General features: G+C 42.1%; 2 protein-coding genes across 2 annotated transcripts; both read right to left on the bottom strand.

Annotated features, from left to right (window-relative positions):
- Positions 1 to 558: 558 nt before the first annotated feature.
- On the bottom strand, positions 559 to 2118 carry LOC308282610 (microfibril-associated glycoprotein 4-like; the record flags this gene model as incomplete). Its single annotated transcript, XM_080722997.1, has 2 exons — positions 559 to 831; positions 1708 to 2118. 2 exons carry the CDS (start codon positions 2116 to 2118, stop codon positions 559 to 561), a joined length of 684 nt encoding a protein of 227 aa, XP_080579123.1.
- An 18892-nt stretch (positions 2119 to 21010) lies between these two features.
- LOC308282609 (microfibril-associated glycoprotein 4-like) lies at positions 21011 to 23294 on the bottom strand (the record flags this gene model as incomplete). Its single annotated transcript, XM_080722996.1, has 2 exons — positions 21011 to 21289; positions 22857 to 23294. The coding sequence occupies 2 exons, from the start codon at positions 23292 to 23294 to the stop codon at positions 21011 to 21013; spliced, it is 717 nt and encodes a 238-aa protein (XP_080579122.1).
- Between the last annotated feature and the right edge of the window lie 278 nt (positions 23295 to 23572).

Raw genomic sequence — 23572 nt, 5'->3', positions numbered from 1 at the left:
TCTATGTTGCGTCGTCGTTGTTGTGGTTGTCTGTTGTGTAACTTGTGTTCCGTGTGTAGAGTAGCAGTTCCGCTATAGTAGTTTCGGGAGGGAACCAAACCAAGGGGCGGACCAGGCTTCAAAGCGGAACTAGTTTTAAAATTCGTTCTCAACCGGGGAATTCCATGTATCCCCGCCCCTTTCTATGTTGGTCCCAGAGTCAAAGGAAGAGAGGCCGACCGATAGGTGTCGCCCTTTCTTCTTTGACGATGGGTTCCCAGATTGCCAAATCACCAAATACAACTAATCTTTGTCTTTGCATCTATTTATTCATTTAACAGCTTGGATTATTTATTGATTTAAGAGCCATAGAGGACAGCAGATCACCACTGTAATAATATGTGATACAATACAAATTAGTTAGTTTCACAATCAAACAGTTAGTTTAGGATTAAACAGAATCCCAAAGAATGAAAAAAAGAAAAAAAGAATCAATCCATGAAAAAGAGTAAATATTGCATCATGCCTTTTATACCACAGCTGTGCTTTTCAAATCTATGCATGTGAACCTGAACATGTTTAAGGAACACGTCTGATCTTCATGGCTACAGCTTTCAGGGAGTAATGATTATTCTTCCAGGTCCTCCAGTTTGCAGTTGTGTTAGCTCTGCTTCCCTGGCAGTAAACACCATTGATGTTAACACCATAACAGCTCTTGTACCAAAATGCACCAGAATATTCCTTTGCACAGTTCTTGCTCCACTTGTCCTGATCTTTGTCAAAGGTTGAGAATCTCATTCCATTGTGATAGGCCAGAGAGTCTCCTGCTCCTCCATCAGTGAAGCCAGCAACCTGCAGCAGTGGTGGAAAAAGTAGTCACATTTGTTACAGGTACTTAAGTAAAAGTACTGCAATGCAGAAATACTCTGTTACAAATAGAAGTCTGGTATTGGGAATTTACTTGAGTAAAAGTATAGGTATCAAAATGTACTTTAAGTACATGGAAGCAGAAATCTTCAATTTCATGTTTTCAAAATATATAAAATGTTTTGAAAATAGCAGATCTACAAGCTCACATCACGACACAACAGCTTGCAGATCGGCTATTTTCAAATAGCCTAAGTCTAGATAGGGCTGAAGTGGTTAATGTACAGTAGGCTCTGTTTTGTAATAATAATCAATATCCACAAAGTAACTATAGTATTAGTAACTAACAATAAAAATGATTATAAAAAAAAAAAAGTATTAGCTAACTAACTAACTAACTAACATTTTCAAAAAATTGTAGTGGAGTATTTTTTTTTTTTTTTTTAGCAATGTAGACATTTTAGTTGGACATTTGTGTGTTGTCACTGTTGTACTATCTGACTCACCTGCTCCTACCCAACACTACCTGCTGACAGGTGCCTGCTGATTCTCCCTCAGATACAGTCTCTATGTATGAATCCATCATGGTTCAAATGGAGTTACAATGGGTTTGTATAGGAAAGAATAATTTATATAAAATATCTAAAAAAACGAATCCATTCAGGCCGGGAACACATTTTGCTGTTGTGGAGGGGCTACAGTACATGTACAGTATGTAGCAACATATTTCTTTTTGTAGGCTAATTTCTGATTTAGCCCAAACAATTAGGTCAGGCCTAAATGGGTTAAAGTTTCTCAAAGTTATTTTATGAAAGTGAAATATCCCTTTAAGTAAATGTATAGTTACTTTACACCACTGACCTGCAGCCTGTATCCATCAGCCTCAGAACCCACAGAGAAAGAGGAGTAAGAGGCAGACGCTGTGTTTCGCTCAAAGTCTTCCATGTCCACCCTCAGCTGATACTTTTTGTCCTTGGTAAGGAGATGCATGTTCTCCAGTCCCAGCCAGTACTCGCCTGATGCGTCTCCAAAACCAGCCCTGTACTGAGCCCAGGGTCTGTAGAAGTTCACAGTGCCATTCACTCTTCTCTGGATGACTGTCCACTCCCCTCCATCTGTGTCCATGTCACAGTAGACCATGACAGGTGAAGCAGTGAGGTAGATGGTGTACACACCACTCTGTGTGGAGAATTTGTAGATTTCCTCACAGTCCAGAACCAGGCAACTGTGGACTGTTGCAGCCAGCAACAGAACTGCAACAACAAGTATCATCTTGAAGTCTTTAAATTTGCACCTTGTTGTTCAGATGAAAGGAGTTCTAAGTGTGTTGAGTGTATGTTCAGCTCCAAGTCAGAGTTTGAGGACCTCCTTTTATAGTAAAGAATGGCATTAAAAATATTCAGAAACCACAAGACAGGTGTGACCATTCTGTCTGCCAATTCATTTTAGTTATATAATTAAACACCACACACACACACACACACACACACACACACACACACACACACACACACACGCACGCGCACACACACACACACACACACACACACACACACACACACACACACACACACACACACACACACACACACACACACACACACACACACACACACACACACACACGCCAGCACGTACCAACCAACCGAACAACCACATCATTCAAAATATGTGTGGCACAAGGTGTGTCCTGCCATAGTTGAATGATTAGAGAGCCAGTCTTGGAACCCAGAGATCTCAGGTACGATTCCAGGCCTCATCAATGTGACAAAGTGTCCCTGAGCAAGTCACTTGACCCCTAACTGCTCCCAGAGACACTGACCCGTACTGCCCACTACTTCTGTCACTGAGGATGGCTTGAATGCAGAGACTGCTTTCCAAATATCCACTGACAAACACCACAAAAGCACATGGACTATACATTATTATGTATTATGTGTTAGTCTGTCTAGGATTCCGATTAAACGGTCTAATAAAGCTATGTACGAGCATGCATTATTAGAATTAATAGTTTGAATATGAGCTTGGTGAAAAGAAGAAGAAAAACATCCTTTGACTCAAAGCATCTTTTTCATTGTCTAGCTTTCAGCGCTGGCCATTCAAAAATATCAGGTGTACAAGTTAACAGCGTGTCACTTCGTGCCGTGCTACTGTACAGTACATCTGTTCTTTTTGACCATGTTGTCAAAAATAAATCTTTGAAAACGCGTTTGAAATATTTGTAATAATTTAGAAACTTTTGACACAAATCTCTTCTGGGGGTCCATGTAGAAATAGGTCATGTTGGGGGTCCTTGGCACCAACAGGTTTGAGACCTACCGATTCAGAAAGCATTCACAGAATCTGCCTCAGGTCTTAATGGGGCGTAGTTCCTGCCTGGTGGCAACACGTTTACTATGTTTAATGAACTTCCTTACTGGAAACTCTCTGCCGTGTTTGGAATATGAACTGACAGAGGATTCCTGTAACACTGATGGATGTGATTGAAAGCCATGATTGAAAGATCCTCATTACGTTGCTTTGTGACTCGTTGCGAGTCTGTCGATCGTCTATTGTTCGGCGAAGATCCAAGTATATAGTGACCGGGGAGCCACAGGCCCAAAATGTGAGAGGACCTGTGATGTCATAACATACTTTTTACTTTAGTTTTTTCTATTAATTTGGTCAATAAGGATCACAGAATGAGAGGCCTGCTCTGCCGGGGGAAAAAAAAAAGTCCCATGGACATCACTATCCACCTCTTTCCGCGGGAATTTACTGGAGAAATGTTTGCACCACACTTCCGGTTAACAGCAGACATACAAGCTCACGTCGCGTCGCAGATGCAGCCGTTGTGAGCTTGTAGATCACACTCGGCTGCGGCACCGGAAGCTCCGTCCAACTTCTGTACAATGCACGATGGGATGTTGGAAACTTGTGGATACAGGAAAAGAATACAAAAATAAATCTGCTTTAAGTAGCATGTGAGGGGTCAAACTAGGGGTTCTTCATGATTCTGAATCCATTGCAAACATTTGTTTTGCATGAAAAACATTCCTTAGGCTAGATTTCAGCCCCACAAAACGGTAAAAAGTGACGAGTCATCAAAAATCACAGTTTTTAGAGGCCAAAATCTAGCCCAATGAATGTTTTTCACGCAAAACAAATGCTTGTGTAGTGATGCGCGGAAGCGGGGATTGAACCTGGGATTCCCACTTGCCAGTCCAACGCACAACCAGTCGTGCTAATAGGGCTGAGCCCGATTGGCAGGGCTGTTGTCGCTGGTTCATGGCTGGTAATAACTGTGGGGGCTACAATCACCCCCCTGATCTTTGGAGCGTGCCCTCGCGCTTCACACTTCACGCCGCGGACCGCCGCACACGACGTGGACCTGTCCCTCACGCGAGGATATCACGCTCCTCATCCTGCCGACAACGCCAGATTGTAGTGATACGCGGAAGCGGAGATTGAACCCGGGACTCCCACTCGCCAGTCCAACGCACAACCAGTCGTGCTAGTAGGGCCCTAATAGCCTGACTGGTTGTGTGTTGGACTGGCTAGTGGGAGTCCCGGGTTCAATCCCCGCTTCCGCGTATCACTACACTTGCAATGGATTCAGAATCCAGAACTCACATGCTACTTAAAGCAGATTTATTTTTTGTATTCTTTCCCTGTATAGTGAAGTCGATGGAGTGAATATACAATGACCATAACCTTTTTTTGCAATGTTTCTGGCAGAGCAGGCCTCTCATTCTGTGTACCTTAATGACCAAATGAATAGAAAAAACTAAAATAAAAAGTATGTCATGACGTCACAGGTAAAACCCTATTCTTTGAACTTTTGGGCCTGTGGCTCCCCGACTATAGGCCTACAGAATTTTGGGGTTAAATGGTCAAAGAAGTGTTCAAAGAACTTATAGATATTTACTTGTAAAATTGTAAAATCAAAACACAGTCTTTTGTGGCCACTGTCACACACAAGTATACTCAGTGTTGTACCCGAACGCGTTCAAAGAACGATCGTTCATGAACACGTTCATATTTTGGGCGAACGTGAACTGAACGTAATTGTTTTCGCTTGATGAACGATATTGTCGAACGCGGTCATTCTGACGCCCGTGAACGACGTTCGTCGGCGTTCGTCGGCCGTTCATGCGGCGGTCCGCGCCTCCGCCGTTGTCTGTCCTCTCCTCTCTTTTCATTCACATGCTCCAATAGAAGCACGCACTGTGTGCCCATTCACTGAGCTGAAGTGTATTCTCTCGGTGGAACACTGTCTTACGGATTAGTATAGCGCTGCCCCTAAGCTCCCCATCCCCCCTCCCCTTTCTACACACAACACTTCAGCTCAGTCTGCACTCTGAGCAGTGAGGGAGAGAGGGAGAAAGTGATCTGCCTTCTCTAAGTGAAGCTGTTAAAACAGGATTTAGATCACTCACTGGAATAATAACTGATCATCATACAGTACATCTTATAATATAGTCTAGCCTACTTCTACCTCTGTTCCTGAAATCCGCGATGTTGTTAGGGTGCTGGGTGCTCCAACTTTCTTGGATCAGATGACAGACTGCACGCACGGTAACACTGCCAGGCATAAGGATCGACTCGATCGCCTCATTGAAAATGCGCATTTGACACAGATTTGACCACAGGCAATTAACAGCTCAACATTAATAGCAGCTGTTACAAACGCTTGTTTTCTCTGTCTTGTGCACGTGTGTCAACTGTTAAATCTGTAACCAAGATGTCAAATAATTCCATGTTATATAGTGAGTGCAGTGGTTCTCAACCTGTGGGTTGGGACCCCTAGGGGGATCCCCAATTTAATTTTTTGGGGGGTCCCTGACTCCCCAGTTGTTAAGCTTAATGTTAACATTGTTTTCTCACTCAACAATAAACAGATCAACATACAGTATAGGTGTGGTATCTGCACATTTCTAAAGCACATGTTCACAAGCATGTAGATCGGCTATTTTCACAATCAAACAGTCAAACTAATGTAATGCCAACTCCTATAATTCCAAGTGCTTGTCAGGGTGGGGGGTCCCCAGTTCATATGATTATTTTGGGGGTTGCATCCTGAAAAGGTTGAGAACCACTGTAGTAGAGTAGTGCAGGTAGGGCCTACTCAGTAGATTCTCTCCACCTTATTTTAAATGACTTGTAAGTTCCACTTCTCAAAGGGGCAACTTTATTTGTCAACCTGAATGGCAAGCCTAATATTATTGTGTTCATGTCTTACTTTATTTAATTCATATTTCTTCAAGACGTTGTGTGTAGGCCAGTGTTTTAGACATAGCCTTAGGCCTATTGTATAGATTGCTACACAATAAATGGTAAGGTAAAAAAAAGAAAACATAAATAAAAAAAATACATAAATAATTTTATTTTTTATTTTTTGAATAGCCAAAAGTATAAAAAGAATTATGGTTAAAAAAAGAACGAAAAAGAACTAAGTTAGTTCATTTTGTGGAACCATGAACTTTAGTTCAAAATATAGAATCATGAACTAGAAATGAACTAGTTCCTTTTAGAAGTTCTGAACTTGAACTTGAACTAGTTAGTTTTTAAAGTGAACTTTCCCAACACTGAGTATACTGTACACACATGCGCGCACACACAAACACACACTCACACAATCTAAACCTACATACCGCACACACTGGCACCTGACACTCTGGATGCTGCACACACACACACGCGCGTGCACGCATGCACGCACACACAGACACGCGCGCATACATCAGAGAGAGAGAGAGAGAGAGAGAGAGAGAGAGAGAAAGAGGAAGATATATTTTTACTCATATTATTATTATTGCTAAAAAAAAAAAAAAAAAAAACTCTCACATTTTACTTCTTCTCACTCAACATTCACATTATGAAAAGAATTGCATTTTACCTGGAAATTAAACCTAAACATAAAACCTCAACCACATTGTTTTAATTTTAATTTATTTTTATATATATGTTTTTTCTGTAACCAGCTCCAAAAAACTACTTTGGACCATTTCTCTTCGTCCCGGGCCACACTTTGGACGCCCCTGCCCTCCCATTTACAGCCTTCAAATCAACACGTTGAACCTCTTTCTTATCTAACAACGGTCCTGAACAGCTCTTCAGATCAGGATGAAAAACTCTCCTCTACTCTAAGGGTCCTCCTTGTCAGGGGTTTCTTCCCCCTCGCTGTAGATCTTTAAAACAAGATGTACTCCACACAGTGGACTGACCGCAGCCCCAGCAGGTCAGCCACAGCGTGTGCATTCTTTTAAACTCTGCCCATCAACATCCATATCGTTGTTGTCGGGTGGAAACCTTGTATGTCCAAAACCATCATTTTATAAATGATTTAAACTAGTGAAAACAGCCGATCTACAAGCACACAACGCCTCGCACCGCGAGGCGCTGTATGCTTATAGATCTGCTGTTTTCACTATGCGTGACAGCCTTGTATGATGAAGCAGGGCTTTACATAAAAAACAAAAAACATACAAATTTGAAACTTGGAGATACAAGGTTTCTGCCCGACCGTGACTATATATATATGTGTGCGTAAATGCGTGCAAGCCTGTGTGTGTGCGTGCGTGTGTGCGCGTCATGGTGGATTTTTTACTATTACTATTTTATTTTCACTGCCCACCCATCCGACCACTGGTTGGGCAGTGGTCAGATGGGTGTTACAGGTAAGTGGACACCTTTGAGAAGTGGGCTCTGACCCAGAAAAGCTTGAGAACCACTGCACTGGTATACTGTGGTTCTCAACCTGTGGGTCGGGGACGCCCCACGCCTGCGGAAGCTCAATCACCTTTGTTTTTTAGGCATCGACACACTGACAATGTAGGTCACAATGCAACATAATGAGCTGTCAATCACAGGTACATACAGGAATCCTCTGTCGGTTCACATTCCAAACACAGCAGAGAGTTTACAGTAAGGAAGTTCATTAAATATAGTAAACAAGGTGTTGCCAGGAACTTGGACGTTTCTTTTTTCTCTGCCCCGCTCTTAAGAGATTTGAAAAAGACTCCCCAAAGACTTTTTTTTTTTTAAGATTTCAGTTGTTAGATGTGAGATGCATATAAAGATTTTGTAAAGACTGGTACAAGATTCCCTTTTATTTGCTGAAATAGGCCATGGCCATTATAGCCATGTGTTCCCATTCCTCTGACTAGCTCACACACACACACACACACACACACACACACACACACACACACACACACACACACACACACACACACACACACACACACACACACACACACACACACACACGCACAAACACACACACAGAGTGGTGTAAAGTAGCTAACTAAGTACATTTACTTAAGTACAATTGAGGTATTTGTACTTTACTTGAGTATTTCCAGTTTTCAGTACTTTTACTCCACTTAGTTACTATAGTTACTTGCAGATATAAATTATAATATTATAAAACATTAACCACTTTAGCCCTATTGAGCTAAATGAAAATAGCCAATCTACAAGCTCACAACGCGTCGCATCGCAGTATTGCAGTATTGATACTTTTATTTGAGTAAAACATGTGAGTACTTTTTCCCTCACTGCATGCACAGATTGCAATCATTGCACACACACCGAGCTCCGCCCTCCTCCCCAGCCCTCTCTTCTCCCGTTCTCTCCTCTCTCTCCATAGCCGGAGCAGATTGATCCTATCAACTTATCAACTTTGAATGTTTGGAATAATTAATGTAGGCTACTATTATGATACGCCAGGCTGGCAGCTCAACCGAACCGTTTTGGGGAATTAATGGCTTTTGGTTCGCTAGCGTTCTGTTTTGGTTGTTACGTCATGGTGCTTATTCAGACTCAGCCCCGATTTGTGAAAATATCAAACCAGTTTAATATTCTCGTAACAGAATCTGGGTCTCAAGTCAGGGTAAAAATCGAATCAGACCGCTACCTCACATTTAACGATTGAGTAACGACCGAATCACGGGAGCGCGCCTCGATTTTATTACGACTGAGAAATCTTAAATCTTTTCCAAGTTGTTAGATGTAAGGCTAGCTTTAACCCTTAAAAGGCAGATTCTACAAATTCCTTCTAAAACATTGGTTCTGAAACCTTTCCTGCCAAGGACCCCTGCAATTATATGTATCCCCCCACCAGCCACCAAACATGTTCAATAGCAACTAGAAAGTAAAGAAATAAAATAGTCATAGCACACGTTTTTTATGCTTTACGGTGCTCTGTTCTTTTTGTGCGTGTGTGTGTGTGTGTGTGTGTGTGTGTGTGTGTGTGTGTGTGTGTGAGTGTGTGTGTGATCCTGCAAGGTTGACATGGAACATGTCTCTGCTTCAGCAGTGTGAATCCATTTGAAGAAAAAAAAACTACCTTGTTTACTTTAGAGAGATGAAATAACTGGGCATAGCCTCTCTCTCTCTCTCCACATTTAATAAACAGTATATAATTAAAAGCCACCAATGTGCAAAGATCTTGGCCATTTGTTTTGAATATCATACAAAAGCAACAACGATGGCATGGATGCCATCACTGTTTGGTCCCCTAAAACTTACATTATCGATGCCAATTTATTCTGCTTTCCTCCAGTTGTATGACACCAGTTTTTATTTTGTATGCAGATATATCTTTAATACATTTATTAGGTGTGCGTGTGCCGTGTGCTTGCGTGTGTGCTTGCGTGCATGCATGCATGCGTGCATAGGTGCATGCGTGCACGCCATGCATGTATTAATGTGTACTATCTTGTAATCATGGTCTGTAATTAAGCACGATGTCACTATCATTGAATAATGATGATTGATCTGTTTGTAACAGTGATGTAAAAGGTCACTGCCATGACTGTTGAACAAGCATTGATCCTTCCTGTCACCACACTGTCCTGATGACACACCATTATTATTCTGTGTTAATGACTATTATGACTAAATACTATGATATGATTGTGTTACTTTTAACTGCCTCGTTTCTTTCTTCCTTAAACCATGCTATGTTATGTACATTATCTGTCATTACGTCTAACTGGCTGATGCCACTGCTACTTTTCATCACACACCTTAATGCACCTTATGTAAATGTCACCCTGCCATGTTGATATCTAACCTGTTTTCCTTGTACAAAAAGGACTCCCCACCACTTTATTTGTATTATTATTCTTTTTTACACCATAAGCCTGTGATGTGACAATATATATGAGTTGAGCACCAAATTAACCAGCTCAGTGGCCTTGTGGTTAGAGTGTCCGCCCTGAGACTGGGAGGTCGGGTTCGATCCCGGGCCGGGTCATACCAAAGACTCGGAAAAATGGGACCCAGTGCCTCCCTGCTTGGCACTCAGCATCAGAGGTTGGATTGGGGGTAAGACACTGTGACATAAAAGCATCATGTTGATGGGGTTTAGGTGTAGCCTTCTTGTACTGTACATCAAAGCTGCTTCACGCTACAGAAAAGGGAAATAGGCTCCTGCCCTATGGGCCTCATGGCTCGAGAAAGGGTTACTTTACCAATTACATTTTCCATTTTAAACTTTTAGCAATGTAGACATTTTAGTTGGACATTTGTGTGTTGTAACTGTTGTACTATCTGACTCACCTGCTCTCCTACCCAACACTACCTGCTGACTGGTGCCCCTTCCTCCCTCCCTCCCTCCCTCCCTCCTACTCCTACTCCTCCTCCTCCTCCTCCTCTCAGCCCGAAGGAATACTCGCAGCGTCAAATATCATCCTCCACTCAGCTTCCCTCCACAAAGACTGTGTAAGCTAGAATCAAGCCTGATGACCCACGTTGGATTTGAACCAGCAATCTCCATTGTGGTGGTCAGGCACTTTACCACTGAACCCTACATTTTAACACTGTGGCAGAGAGTATCTTTAACTGAGCTGTAGGGTTGATGTGTGGATGTGCATTCTCCCTCAGGCGGCATTCACACAGGCACGTTTTATTGCGATTAAAACGAATCCTCTAACGTATTGTCAGAAAATACACAACGTTTGGGCATGTGTGAAGATGCATCCGTATTCTTTTTCGAATCAAAGAAACGAATGCAAATCCACAAAAAAACGGTGGTTTCGATTCGCTACAACAAACGCTTCACTATTGGTGTGAATCCATCCGTCTCAAATACAGGCCTCCAGACCGTCCGTTCTCATTAGATTTCTGACCATTCTGGCCGCCTCCTCCCCTCATTGATTCCATTTCTGATCACCGCTCCCTCGATCGCACATGGTGTATTATTTGTGAGGAGTTGCTCACAGTTAGATAAAAGGAAAGTGCCACAGGAGTCACTTGTATATCATATATAGGCTATAGGCCTAATATAATATAGGCCGATGTGTGGGTCTCTCGCCCTTGCTCGCGCGCGCGGCTCTCTGTGCCAAATAATGTCCAAATGGAGACGCTTCATGCGCGGAGCGCAGAGAGGGAACCAGCGGAGGGCAAGACGAGGGGCAGAGAGAGAGAGAGAGAGAGAGAGAGAGAGAGAGAGAGAGACGTTGATGTCATCCTCTTCGTAGATATTCATATCTTGCTATTAAAAGTATTTGCTGTCTGGTTTATTGCTGGTAGATTTTGCGAGTCCCTCCGGCCGCCGCTGGTTATTTTTTGATCGCCCGTTTACGACCGTCGACCGCAGATAAATAGGCCTGCGCCTCAATTTTGCGGCGGTCCTGCGGTTACATTGTGAGTTGAACTTGAAGAATTAATAAACACAGGGAGATGGAGGGGGCATTATTATGCAGCTTGGATACATACATGTCCCTGTCCCATGGACAGACGTGGACGATTCCTTGTTTCGGATGACAAAGTGCAGTGCGAGCGCAAACGTATCAATTAAATATGCAAGAATGTAGCAACTTCACCCCTCCCATTCGCACGACTAAACCGAATTATATTATGAGAATGTGGCCTCAGATACAGTCTCTGCTACAACAGGGAATGACAACACTCTTTAGATATTGTCCCTCACTGATAGTATTGCTGTTCTGATGTGTAAAGTAATTATGATTACAATAAACAAAAAGCTAATGAAGTAGTATCTATTGACCTGGTGCATATTTTAACAGAAAGCTTATTCTGTAAACGAGTCTCTGTATAAAATACACTCTAAACACCAAGACCCTCTATACTTAGTAAAATAGACTTGGACATGGAATAAGAACTAAAGTATGGTAGTTATAATGTGCTGTTCTGCTGATTTTAATACTGTAGTATGACCAACAATACTTTGTAAATCTTGTTGTTAAGCTTCATTTTAAACATTTATAACAAGTTTTATGAAGCCTTTTCTCTCTAGGTCGTCCTCAGACGAGCCTTCCATCGTCGCTTCCAGTCATCCCGGTTCTCCATACATCTGGCCAGCTCGTTGGTACTTTGCGCTCCTACATCTTTCTTGCAAACACACACACACACACACACACACGCACACACACACACAGACACGCGCGCACACGCACACGCTCACATAGAGAGAGAGAGAGAGAGAGAGAGCGAGAGACAAAGAGAGAGAGAAAGGAAGATATTTTTTTTACTCATATTATTATTATTGCTAAAAACAAAAACATGTTCTCACATTTTACTTCTTTTCACTCAACATTCACATTATGAAAAAAAAAAAAAGCGTTTTACCTGGAAATTAAACCTAAACATAAAACCTCACCCATATTGTTTTTATTTTTATTTATTTATATATATATATTTTCTGTAACCAGCTCCAAAAAACTACTTTGGACCATTTCTCTTCGTCCCGGGCCACACTTTGGACGCCCCTGCCCTCCCATTTACAGCCTTCAAATCAACACGTTGAACCTCTTTCTTATCTAACAACGGTCCTGAACAGCTCTTCAGATCAGGATGAAAAACTCTCCTCTACTCTAAGGGTCCTCCTTGGCAGGGGTTTCTTCCCCCTCGCTGTAGATCTTTAAAACAAGATGTACTCCACACAGTGGACTGACCGCAGACCCAGCAGGTCAGCCACAGCGTGTGCATTCTTTTAAACTCGGCCCATCCATATCGTTGTTGTCGGGTGGAAAACCTTGTATGTCCAAAACCAAAAAATAAATGATTTAAACTAGTGAAAACAGCCGATCTACAAGCACAACGCGAGGCACTGTGGGCTTGTAGATCTGCTGTTTTCACTACTTATGTGCGACGGCCTTGTATGATGAAGCAGGGCTTTACATAAAAACAAAAAACATAAAAATTTGAAACTTGGAGATACGAGGTTTCTGCCCGACCGTGACTATACTGTATATATGTGTGCGTAAATGCGTGCATGCCTGTGTGTGTGCGTGCTATTTTTTACTATTTGATTTTCACTGCCCACCCATCCGACCACTGGTTGGGCAGTGGTCAGATGGGTGTTACAGGTAAGTGGACACCTTTGAGAAGTGGGCTCTGACCCAGAAAAGCTTGAGAACCACTGCACTGGTATACTGTGGTTCTCAACCTGTGGGTCGGGGACGCCCCACGCCTGCGGAAGCTCCGATCACCTTTGGTTTTTAGGCATCTACACTCTGACAATGTAGGTCACAATGCAACATAATGAGCTGTCAATCACAGGTACATACAGGAATCCTCTGTCGGTTCACATTCCAAACACAGCAGAGAGTTTACAGTAAGGAAGTTCATTAAATACAGTAAACATGAGGTGTTGCCAGGAACTTGGACGTTTTTTTTCTCTGCCCTGCTCTTAATCCTTAAAAGGCAGATTCTACAGATTCCTTCTAAAACATTGGTTCTGAAACCTTTCCTGCCAAGGACCCCTAAAATTATATGTATCCCCCCACCCGCCACCAAATATTTTCAATAGCAACTAGAAGGTAAAGAAGTAAAATAGTCATAGCACACGTTTTTTTTTCTTTACGGTGCTCTGTTCTTTTTGTGCGTGTGTGTGTGTGCGTGCGTGTGTGTGCGCGCGCGCGCGCGTGTGTGTGTGTGTGTGTGTGTGTGTGTGTGTGTGTGTGTGTGTGTGTGTGTGTGTGTGTGATCCTGCAAGGTTGACATGGAACATGTCTCTGCTTCAGCAGTGTGAATCCATTTGGAAAAAAAACTACCTTGTTTACTTTAGAGAGTAAGTAGTCTAAATTATGTCTATTTCCAGCAGTGGTTCTTAATAATGCAGATATATCTTTAATACATTTATTTAGAAAACATGTTGTGCCTGGAAAAAACATCATGGTACTTAGATATTTTCATTACAGTCTATCCAACCATTTCAAAATAGACTATGTATACTATAAGAAAGATTTACTGTACAGTCCTAATACACTGTAGGTTTCGATTACTATGTTGTCCTTGCGAGTGAAACATTCACCATCAGCTCTGCACTGATGTATTTGGACCTACAGTAACAGATAAGAGTTTTCTACCCGACAACAGTGATGTGATAGGTCAGTGTCTGCCATGACTGTTGAACAAGCACTGATCCTGCCTGTCATCAGACTGTCCTGATGACACACCATTATTATTCCGTCTATGTCACTGTTGTAAAAACTATTATCTCCATATTATAACATTTTGTGTGTTTTCTTTTCACAAATTAACTACAGCGTCACAAAAAAGTATCAAAATAAGATGCATGAGCTCCAAACGGACAGCTTTTTGAGCTTGTACTGTAGATAAGCTACTTTTGATGCTTTTGAATTTGAATCTTGAAAAGTGAACCGTTTTGGTTTCCACCCGACAGAGGAGATGTTTTTATAGTCTGTTTCTTTTTCTTCCTTAAACCATGCACGTTTTGTACATTATCTGTCATTACGTCTAATTGGCTGATGCCACTTCTACTTTTCACCACACACCTTAATGCACCATGTGTAAATGTCACCCTGGCATGTTGATATCTAACCTGTTTTTTTTTTTTCTGTTTCTTCCTTCTTCTTTCTACAAAAGCTTTTTTTTTTTTTTTTTTTTACACCTGTAGGCCTGTGATGTGACAATATATTTGAGTTGAGGTACAAATTAAATCACAAACCTTTAGCAATGTAGACATTTTAGAAAAACTTTTAACCCCTTTTTTCTCAATATGCAGATTATTTCCAATTCCTCCCCACAAGCATTTGTGTGTTGTCACTGCATGCTGTTGTATGTGATTCACCTGCTACAACCGAAGACTACCTGCTGACAGGTGCCACTCCTCCCTCCTCCCTCCTCCCTCCTCTCAGCCCGTAGGAATACTCGCAGCGTCAAATATCATCCTCCACACCCTGGCTTCCCTCCACAAAGACGGGAAGAGTGTGTTCATTGTAGAGGCTTGAATCAAGCCTGATGAACCACGCTGGATTCGAACCCGCAATCTCCGCAGACACTGTATATTTAACTGAGCTGTAGGGTTGATGTGTGGATGTGTGGATGTGCATTCTTCCCCAGATACAGTCTCTGCTACAACAGGCAGGGACGGTTTATGGCTTGTGTGTGTGTGTTTTAATATGTTTTTAACCGATTAAAATCAAGCAGTGCCAAATTCTGTCAATGAATGACGTATGACGTTGGTAGCGTACACAGGTGGTATTTTGATGAGCGAGTCACAGGTCAGGTGACTGATGGGACATTTCATTTCAAATCAAATGCAGACCGTTGACTTGACAAGATGCCGGGTAAGAAGCACTTGAGTGGTAACCAAAAACGAACAAAGAAATTACAAAAGAAAGCTAAGCATGCTGCTATGGTGCAACAAACACCATCAATTTCATCTTTCTTCAAAAAGAACGAGGACGATGATGACCCTGAGGAAGGAGGTGAATCGGTTTCAGGGAACGCCGGTGATATTGTTGTTAGCAACATTAGCAACAGTGCTGCTGCTGCTGGAGGCGAGCCCTCGGCCCTGCCCGAGGCCGAGGTGATGGAGCGGGGAGACGAACTCATTGACCTGGGTCTGGATAGTTCAGGTTTAGAAGAGTTAGCGGGACCAAGTTCACTGACTGTTATGGATCAAATTGACCTGGATGATCTGGATGCATCATCGGCGGGCCCATCATCGGCGGGCCCAAGTTCTTCTTCACAATCACAGCAAGGTCAGTCACAGTCAGACAGAGTGGTAGCTACTCTTGACAATAGTTTTATCAACCTTTAAAATGTTTTTTTTAAAAAAACATTTTAAAATAATTTAAAATGTGCCCCAAAAATGTGTTTTCCCTCAAACTCAGTGACACTGGGAGACGGCAGCGGGACTGAAATGCAAGCCGAAATCCCCCCTCGCCCCTTCGGTGAAGATGGTGTGTCCTGGTGGGAAAATGGAAAGGATCCTGCGCTGTGGGGAAATGCAACCACCAGTGACAGGGTAGGCAATCTTGTATTATTATTATTAAGCTGCTGTACTGTATTATTTTCGTAGAATAAATGAGGTTAAGTTCTTATTTCATCTCATCTTCTTATCTTAGGTCAAACAGATTCTCATTGGAAGAGGGGCCGCCTCATTTCACAACCGTAGAGCCAAATACCCTGCTTCGGCTAGAGACTGTGGACTAGGTGGTAAATCACGTTCATTGACGAACGACATGTTGAACACTACATTGCCAAATGGACAAGTAGTACAGTGGGAATGGATGTTGTATTCACCATCGACAGGGGATGTGTTCTGCTTTGCCTGTAAACTACTTGGGAAAATTAAGAATGCATTTACAGAGGGTTACTCTGACTGGGCCCACGCAACAGCCCGTTTGCGTTCCCATGAAGCAAGCCCAGAGCACAGGGCCAGCATGTTAGCATTGATAATGCGGGCACGGGACACTGGCACAATAGATTCTGCCATAATAAAACAGGCTTTGGATGTCCAGAATTACTGGAGGGAAGTTTTGAAAAGGCTTGTGGCAGTGATTAAATTTTTAGGAGAGATGGGGCTGGCTTTCAGGGGTGACGACGAGCTACTAGGCTCGCCGCACAACGGGAATTATTTGGGAATTTTGGAGTTAATTGCACAATTTGACCCGTTTCTGGCTCAACACATAAAGACACACGGTCAGAAGGGCAGAGGTAGTGTGTCTTATTTATCATCAACAATATGTGAAGAGTTCATTGAATTAATGGGAGAAAAAACAAGGCAAAAAATAGCAGAGGAGCTCCTTGAAGCGAAATATTTTTCCATTATTGTAGATTCAACTCCAGATCTCTCTCATGTAGACCAGTTAACATTTATCTTTAGATTCGTTAGCAAGGAAGGCAAGCCAGTTGAGCGATTTCTGGCATTTGAGCCAATTCACAGTCACACAGGACAAAGTTAGCTGATGTTGTTTGTACCATGGTGCACAGGCTTGGTTTGGATTTATCGAATTGCAGAGGACAATCATTTGATAATGCCAGCAATATGTCTGGGCGGTACAATGGCCTACAGGCGCACTTGAAACAAAAAAACCCGTTAATGCATTATGTGCCTTGTGCAGCCCATTCGCTTAATTTAGTTGGTGTAAATAGCATAGATGGAAGCAGTACAGAGGTGAGAGATTATTTTGATTTATTGAAATCGCTCTATGCCTTCTGCTCGGCATCAACACATAGGTGGGATCAGGTTTTTCACAATGCAGATATACATATAGGTTTAACATTAAAGCCTCTCTCAAACACTCGGTGGAGCAGCCGAGCTGATTCCACAAAAGCTCTATGGAAAAATTACCCCAAAATAAGGGCAGCTTTACAGAGCATAGCTGAAAATGAAGATGAAACTACAGACACCCGTGATGAAGCCAGCGCTCTCTGTGCAAAATTGGACAAATTAGAAACTGCATTTATGGCTAATTTCTGGGATTCCATTCTCACTCGATTCCATAAAACAAGTTTGAGCCTTCAAAAATCAGACATAGATCTCATGACAGCAGTCGGACTGCTCAGGTCTCTCTGTGATTTTGTCACAAAACAAAGAGTTCGCTTTACAGAGTATGAAACTGTTGCTAAAGCTGTGCCAGGTGTAAGCCAGATGTACATTCATGATACCCAGCGCATCAAAAAACGAAAAAGACAGTTTGATGACAGTGGAGCAGATGATGTTGTGTTGGACGGGAAACGCAAATTGCAAATAGAAACATTTAATGTGGTTATTGATAAGTTGGTTAGCTGTCTTGACCACAGACTTGAGGCATATAAGCGCGTTTGTGATCTGTTTGCAGTTCTGTTCATTCCTGAACACGCTTGTGACACTGAAGTAATTGATAAAGCAAACTTGCTTGCTTCTGCGTATCCATCAGATTTAAATGCGTCAGATTTCGCTGATGAAATGATTCAATTCAGATCATTCATTCGACCTACAGCTGAAGGTCTTGTCTTGCCTCCACCAAAACTCCTGAAAACAATAATTGCTTCTTCATCGCAGTCAACATTTGCTAATGTGTTCATTGCACTGCGACTCTATCTGACGCTCCCTGTCAGCAATTGTGAGGGAGAACGGTCCTTTTCCCAAATGGCAAGGATTAAAAATGAATTAAGGACCAGACTGACGCAGAGGCGCTTAAACAGCCTGTCAGAACTTGTCCGAGGGTTGAATTTCGATGCTCTCATCCATGATTTCGCCACAAAGAAAGCTAGGAGAAAGGAAATGGGTGTGTAGGCAAATTTAGATTTAGCCTAAACGTCTGTAAACTAAACCCCAAGCTACAGTATTAATTAGGCCTATGCTACGTCAATGTCTTTGTTATTTTAAGTTAAAATACTGCAGTATCCAATGTTTTTATTTGTCATTGAACTTGTGCTTTGTTCTTGAATAGGCCTCGGCCTCCGCATTGTTAAAATAATGTGTATCCAATTTTATTGTTTTTATTTTTGTGGTTTGTTTGTTCCTGAAAGCATAGGCTAGTGCACTGACTGCACGATACACACGCACCTTACTTTATAGGCCTCGGCCGCATTTATTTTTTTATTTTTTATTGTTTATTGTTGGCAGTGGTGGATAAAGTACCCACATTTGTTACTTTACTTAAGTAAAAGTATCAATTATGGGAATACTCTGTCCGGAAAGTCCGGACTTAAAAGTTTACTTGAGTAAAAATACATTGGCATCAAAATGAATGTTGTCTACTTGACCTACTAAAAGTAAAATAAATACAGATAAAATAAATATAGTGCTTAATTAATAATATAAAATCTACAAACTAACTAACGTTTTAAATTAAGTAGAAGTAAAAGTATTGGAAATACTAGAAAATACTAAAGTAGGCTACAAATGCCTCATAATTGTACTTAAATAAATGTGCTTGCTTTCCACCACTGATTGTTGGAGTGACTGAGGTGTGTGACGATATTTAAGTTAAAATACTGTACTGTTTTATGCTATTTTATTTTGTTTGTATGTTTTGCTTTTCACTGTTATTGAAATCAATATGCACGCACCAGGCGTATAATGCGAATGCCTCTGCTCCATTAGATTAGGCAGCAGCCTGAGCGTTGAGAATAAAAGCAGAACTGATATTGATTTATGTCTAGTCAGAGTTATTTATATTATAACAGATTTTCTAGCTATGTGCTCAGTGTGGTTCTGTTGCGCGCACATTGTGTTGTTGGCCTGTTTGTTGGGGGTGCGCCGCGGAACGCGGTGCGTGTCTGTGTCCCGAGACTCCGAGCAGTGCTCGACTCGACTCCGCTAGCCGCTGTCGAGCGCCGCGCCGCGGTGCGATCGCCGGATCGCGGGCCGGTACGGGACGCGTGCGGGCGGGCGGCGTGGAGGTGCGGGAGGGGGCCTTTGCGATTTGGCTGCACAGGGCCTATCTTCCAATTGGTCCGTCCCTGACAACAGGGAATGACGACCAGAGCCGTGGCAAGGTATAAGTGGTATAGGCAACCGCCTAGACTAGAACACAATCTCAAGGGGGCGCCAGCCACGCCTGCTCTGTTGGTATTATCTCACCCAGAAGACCCAGTTGCTTAATATGTGGGTCAAAATAAAAATGTTATAATTTGTGTTATGTCTCATTGTCTAGTACTGCGTTCCAGTGTTCTGTTCTGCTTTATGATCCTCAGTTTGTGCTGCATTTGACTTTTTTTGACTGACTGTTGTGCGGTGATCTCTGGCATCGATTATTCATGTACGTTCTCATGCCAGTGCTGTGTTGTTGTGCTGCTCGAAGCTGCTGAAGTAAAGTTAAGTCTATATTGGCAAACGGTGTCATGTCCTATTCACAGACACAATGTTGGCGACAAGGATGGCTGCTTTTTCTCTCCCACCAACTACCCCCTTCCTGGAACTGCCGGGCGAGCCTCCAGTGCCCTGAACTCGCAACAGGTATTTATTTTGTTGTTCATTAGCCTATGCTTTGCCTGAAGCTGAGTCATGAAGCATCGACGGTGGGTAAGTAATTGATCTTGTTTCCAGCAGGCTGGCTGGCTTGACATTTTTGCATCATATTGTTGAACAGTTAATGAGCCACCCAACCTGACCCAAAACCGCCAAAAATCACGCCAAAACCCGAAAAAATATATCATCATATCATTGAAGAGTTAATGAGCCACCTAAACCGACCCAAAACTGACTAAAATCACCCTAAAAACCGCAAAGATGATTAGACTGGCAACGGCACTGATGACGACACTCTTTAGATATTGTCACTCACTGATAGTATTGCTGTTCTGATGTGGTTCTGGAAATTAAACATGGCAAATATGTATTTTCATTATACAATATAAAGTAACAATGATTACAATAAACTAAAAAAAGAAATGAAGTAGCTGTATACTACTGACCCAGTACATACTTTTAACAGCCAGCTTATTCTGTAAATGAGTCTCTTTGCATAACATACACTCTAAACACATATACCCTCTAGACTTAGTAAAACAGACTTATATAAAGACTTAATGTAGTATGAGCAGCACTTAATAATATACATTATGAACCTTGTTATACATTGTTGTGCATCATTATAAACATTTATAACGAGTTATATGAATCCCTATAAGGCAAAGGTGATTATAATGCATTACAGACACAAACCTTTAAGTAAATTGTTACCAAATCACCAAATACACCTCATCTTTGTCTTTGCATGCATCTCTTTATTAGGTCAAAAGCTTGTATTATTTATTGATTTAAGAGCCATTGAGGACAGGTCATCACTGTAATAATATGTGATACAATACAGATACAGTATCTACTGTATGAGTTTAGGATTAAACAGAGTCTCAAAAAGAGAGAAAATAGAAAACAAAATCAAACCATGAAAATGAGTAAATATTGCATCATGCCTTTTATACCACGGCTGTGCTTTTGAATCTCTGCATGTGAACCTAAACATGTTTAAGGAACACGTCTGATCTTCATCGCTACAGCCTTCAGGGAGTAATGATATTCCTTCCATTTGGACCAAACTACACCTGTTGCAAAATGAGTCGTCTTCCCCCAGAGGTAAACACCATTGGGATTAGCGTGGTGACAGTCCTTGTGCCAAAATGGACCGTAATAAAGACGTGCACAGTTCTTGCCGTTCGCGTCCTGATCTTTGTCAAAGGTTGTGAATTTCATTCCATTGTGATAGGTCAGAGAGTCTCCTGCTCCTCCATTCTTGAAGCCAGCAACCTGCAGCAGTGGTGGAAAAAGTCACATTTGTTACTTAAGTAAAAGTACCAATACTGCAATGCAGAAATACTCTACGGTATTGGGAATTTACTTGAGTAAAAGTAGGCATCTAGATGTACTTGGAAACAGAAATCTTCCATTTCATGTTTTCAAAATGTATAAAATGATTTTAAAATAGCAGATCTACAAGCTCACTATTTTCAAATAGCCGAAGTCTAGATAGGGCTGAAGTGGTTAATGTAGGTTATGTTTTGTAATAATAATCAATATCTACATAACAATATCTACATAACACAATATCTAAGTAACTAGGAAGTAGGAACTAAAGTGTTCAAATAATTGGAGTAAACTGCAATATTTGCCTATGAGAGGTAGTGGAGTAGAAGTAAAAGTAGCCGAAAGAAATACTCAAGTACAAATACTTAAAAATTGTACTAAAGGGATATTTCACTTCATGTCGTTTTATCATCTAATCAGGCTTTTGTGACCACCCTGGGGAGATTTTAATTTGCTTGATTCGATATTTAGATATTTGATATTCATTTTATCAGATACAACTTCAAATTCCATTTTAACCATCATTCATCAAAATCACCCACGTTTTTCAGTAACTTATTTTATTTTTTAATATATTGTTCTATTATTATTATTTTTAATCATTTTCCCAAAAAGATACAAATAAATGAAAAAAGTTCATCGGAAAAAAAACACAGCTCACGTATTAGGAGGGCATCAGGAGTAAAAAAAAACAGTTTTTGATGAATCTATCATGGTTAAAATGGAGTTCGAAGTTACAATGGGTTTGTATAGGAAGGTGGCATGTCTGAAAAAATGAATATGAAATATCTAAATACTGAATCAAGCAAATAAAATCTCTCCAGGGTGATTAGACGAAAGAAAAAAAAGAATTTGAAAGTGAAATATCCCTTAAGTAAAGTAGGCCTACTTAATGTATATGTTACAGTATGTTCAAGAAACCAGTAAAAGTTGTCAAGGAGCACTCGTTTTGACGTTCACCACACACTAATCACCACCAGATGGCGACGTCAGCCACTGGATAAGAGAGTTACGTCACGCTTTGAACTCGCCGCAGACCGGAAGTGTTTACTCTTTATTTACTAGCCTAGCCTAGCCTAGCCTAGCCTAGCCTAGCCTAGCCTAGCCTAGCCTAGCCTAGCCATTAGCTCCATTGTAGTCACTTGGACAGGGCGTTTAACGTGCGCTTGCCCAGGCCTTACGGCCTGGGCATAAATATAACGATTGCATTCACCACGGCTTCGCGGCCACTCGCGCCTGCGGCGCTCGGGGGCGAAGAGCAGGACCAAGGTCCGCTGGCCTTCGCGCCGCTTGGGGCTTCGTGGACCCAGGGGGGCCTCGTAACTCGTTTGGGCTTCGTGGATACAGGGGGGCTTCGGTAGCTGCTCGCAGTGTCGTGGACAATAGAGCGGCGCACCGCCTGGAGTACGTTGATGTGGCGACCGCTTGCTCCGCCCCGTGCCGCACCACGAGTGCTCCGCGTCTCGAATGTGCTGTTTCTCTAATATACTATGACATATACATCACTGACCTGCAGCTTGTATCCATCAGCCTCAGAACCCACAGAGAAAGAGGAGTAAGAGGCAGACGCTGTGTTTCCCTCAAAGTCTTCCATGTCCACCCTCAGCTGATACTTCTTCTTCTTGGAGTTGGTAAGGAGATGCATGTTCTCCAGTCCCAGCCAGTACTCGCCTGATGTGTCTCCAAACCCAGCCTTGTACTGAGCCCAGGGTCTGTAGAAGTTCACAGTGCCGTCCACTCTTCTCTGGATGACTGTCCACTTCCCTCCATCTGTGTCCATGTCACAGTAGACCTTGACAGGTGCAGTAGTGGGGTAGATGTCGTACACACCACTCTGTGTGGAGACGTCTTTGTAGATTTCCTCACAGTCCAGAACCAGGTTGAGATCGCAGCGAGGAGCAGAGTGGACTGTTACAGCCAGCAACAGAACTGCAACAACAAGCATCATCTTGAAGTCTTTAAAGTTGCACCTTGTTGTTCGGATCTTCTGAGTGTGTTGAGTGTATGTTCAGCTCCAGTAGAAGGTTCAATGCAGTCTGCGTTGTTTGAGGACCTTCTTTTATAGTAAAGATGGCATTAAAAATATTCATCCATCAGACAGGTGTGACCATTTCTGTCAGACGCAAACACACAAACACCAACCAACCACATCACTCAAAATACTCGTGGCACAAGGTGCGGCCGGCCTTAGTTGAATGATTAGAGAGCCTGCCTTGGAACCCAGAG

The sequence above is a fragment of the Nannobrachium achirus genome (genome assembly GCF_963921795.1).
Source record: "Nannobrachium achirus genome assembly, chromosome: 4".
Taxonomy (NCBI): Eukaryota; Metazoa; Chordata; class Actinopteri; order Myctophiformes; family Myctophidae; genus Nannobrachium; species Nannobrachium achirus.
Note: the sequence above shows the minus strand (reverse complement) of the source record. Positions and strands in the feature narration are given on the sequence as shown.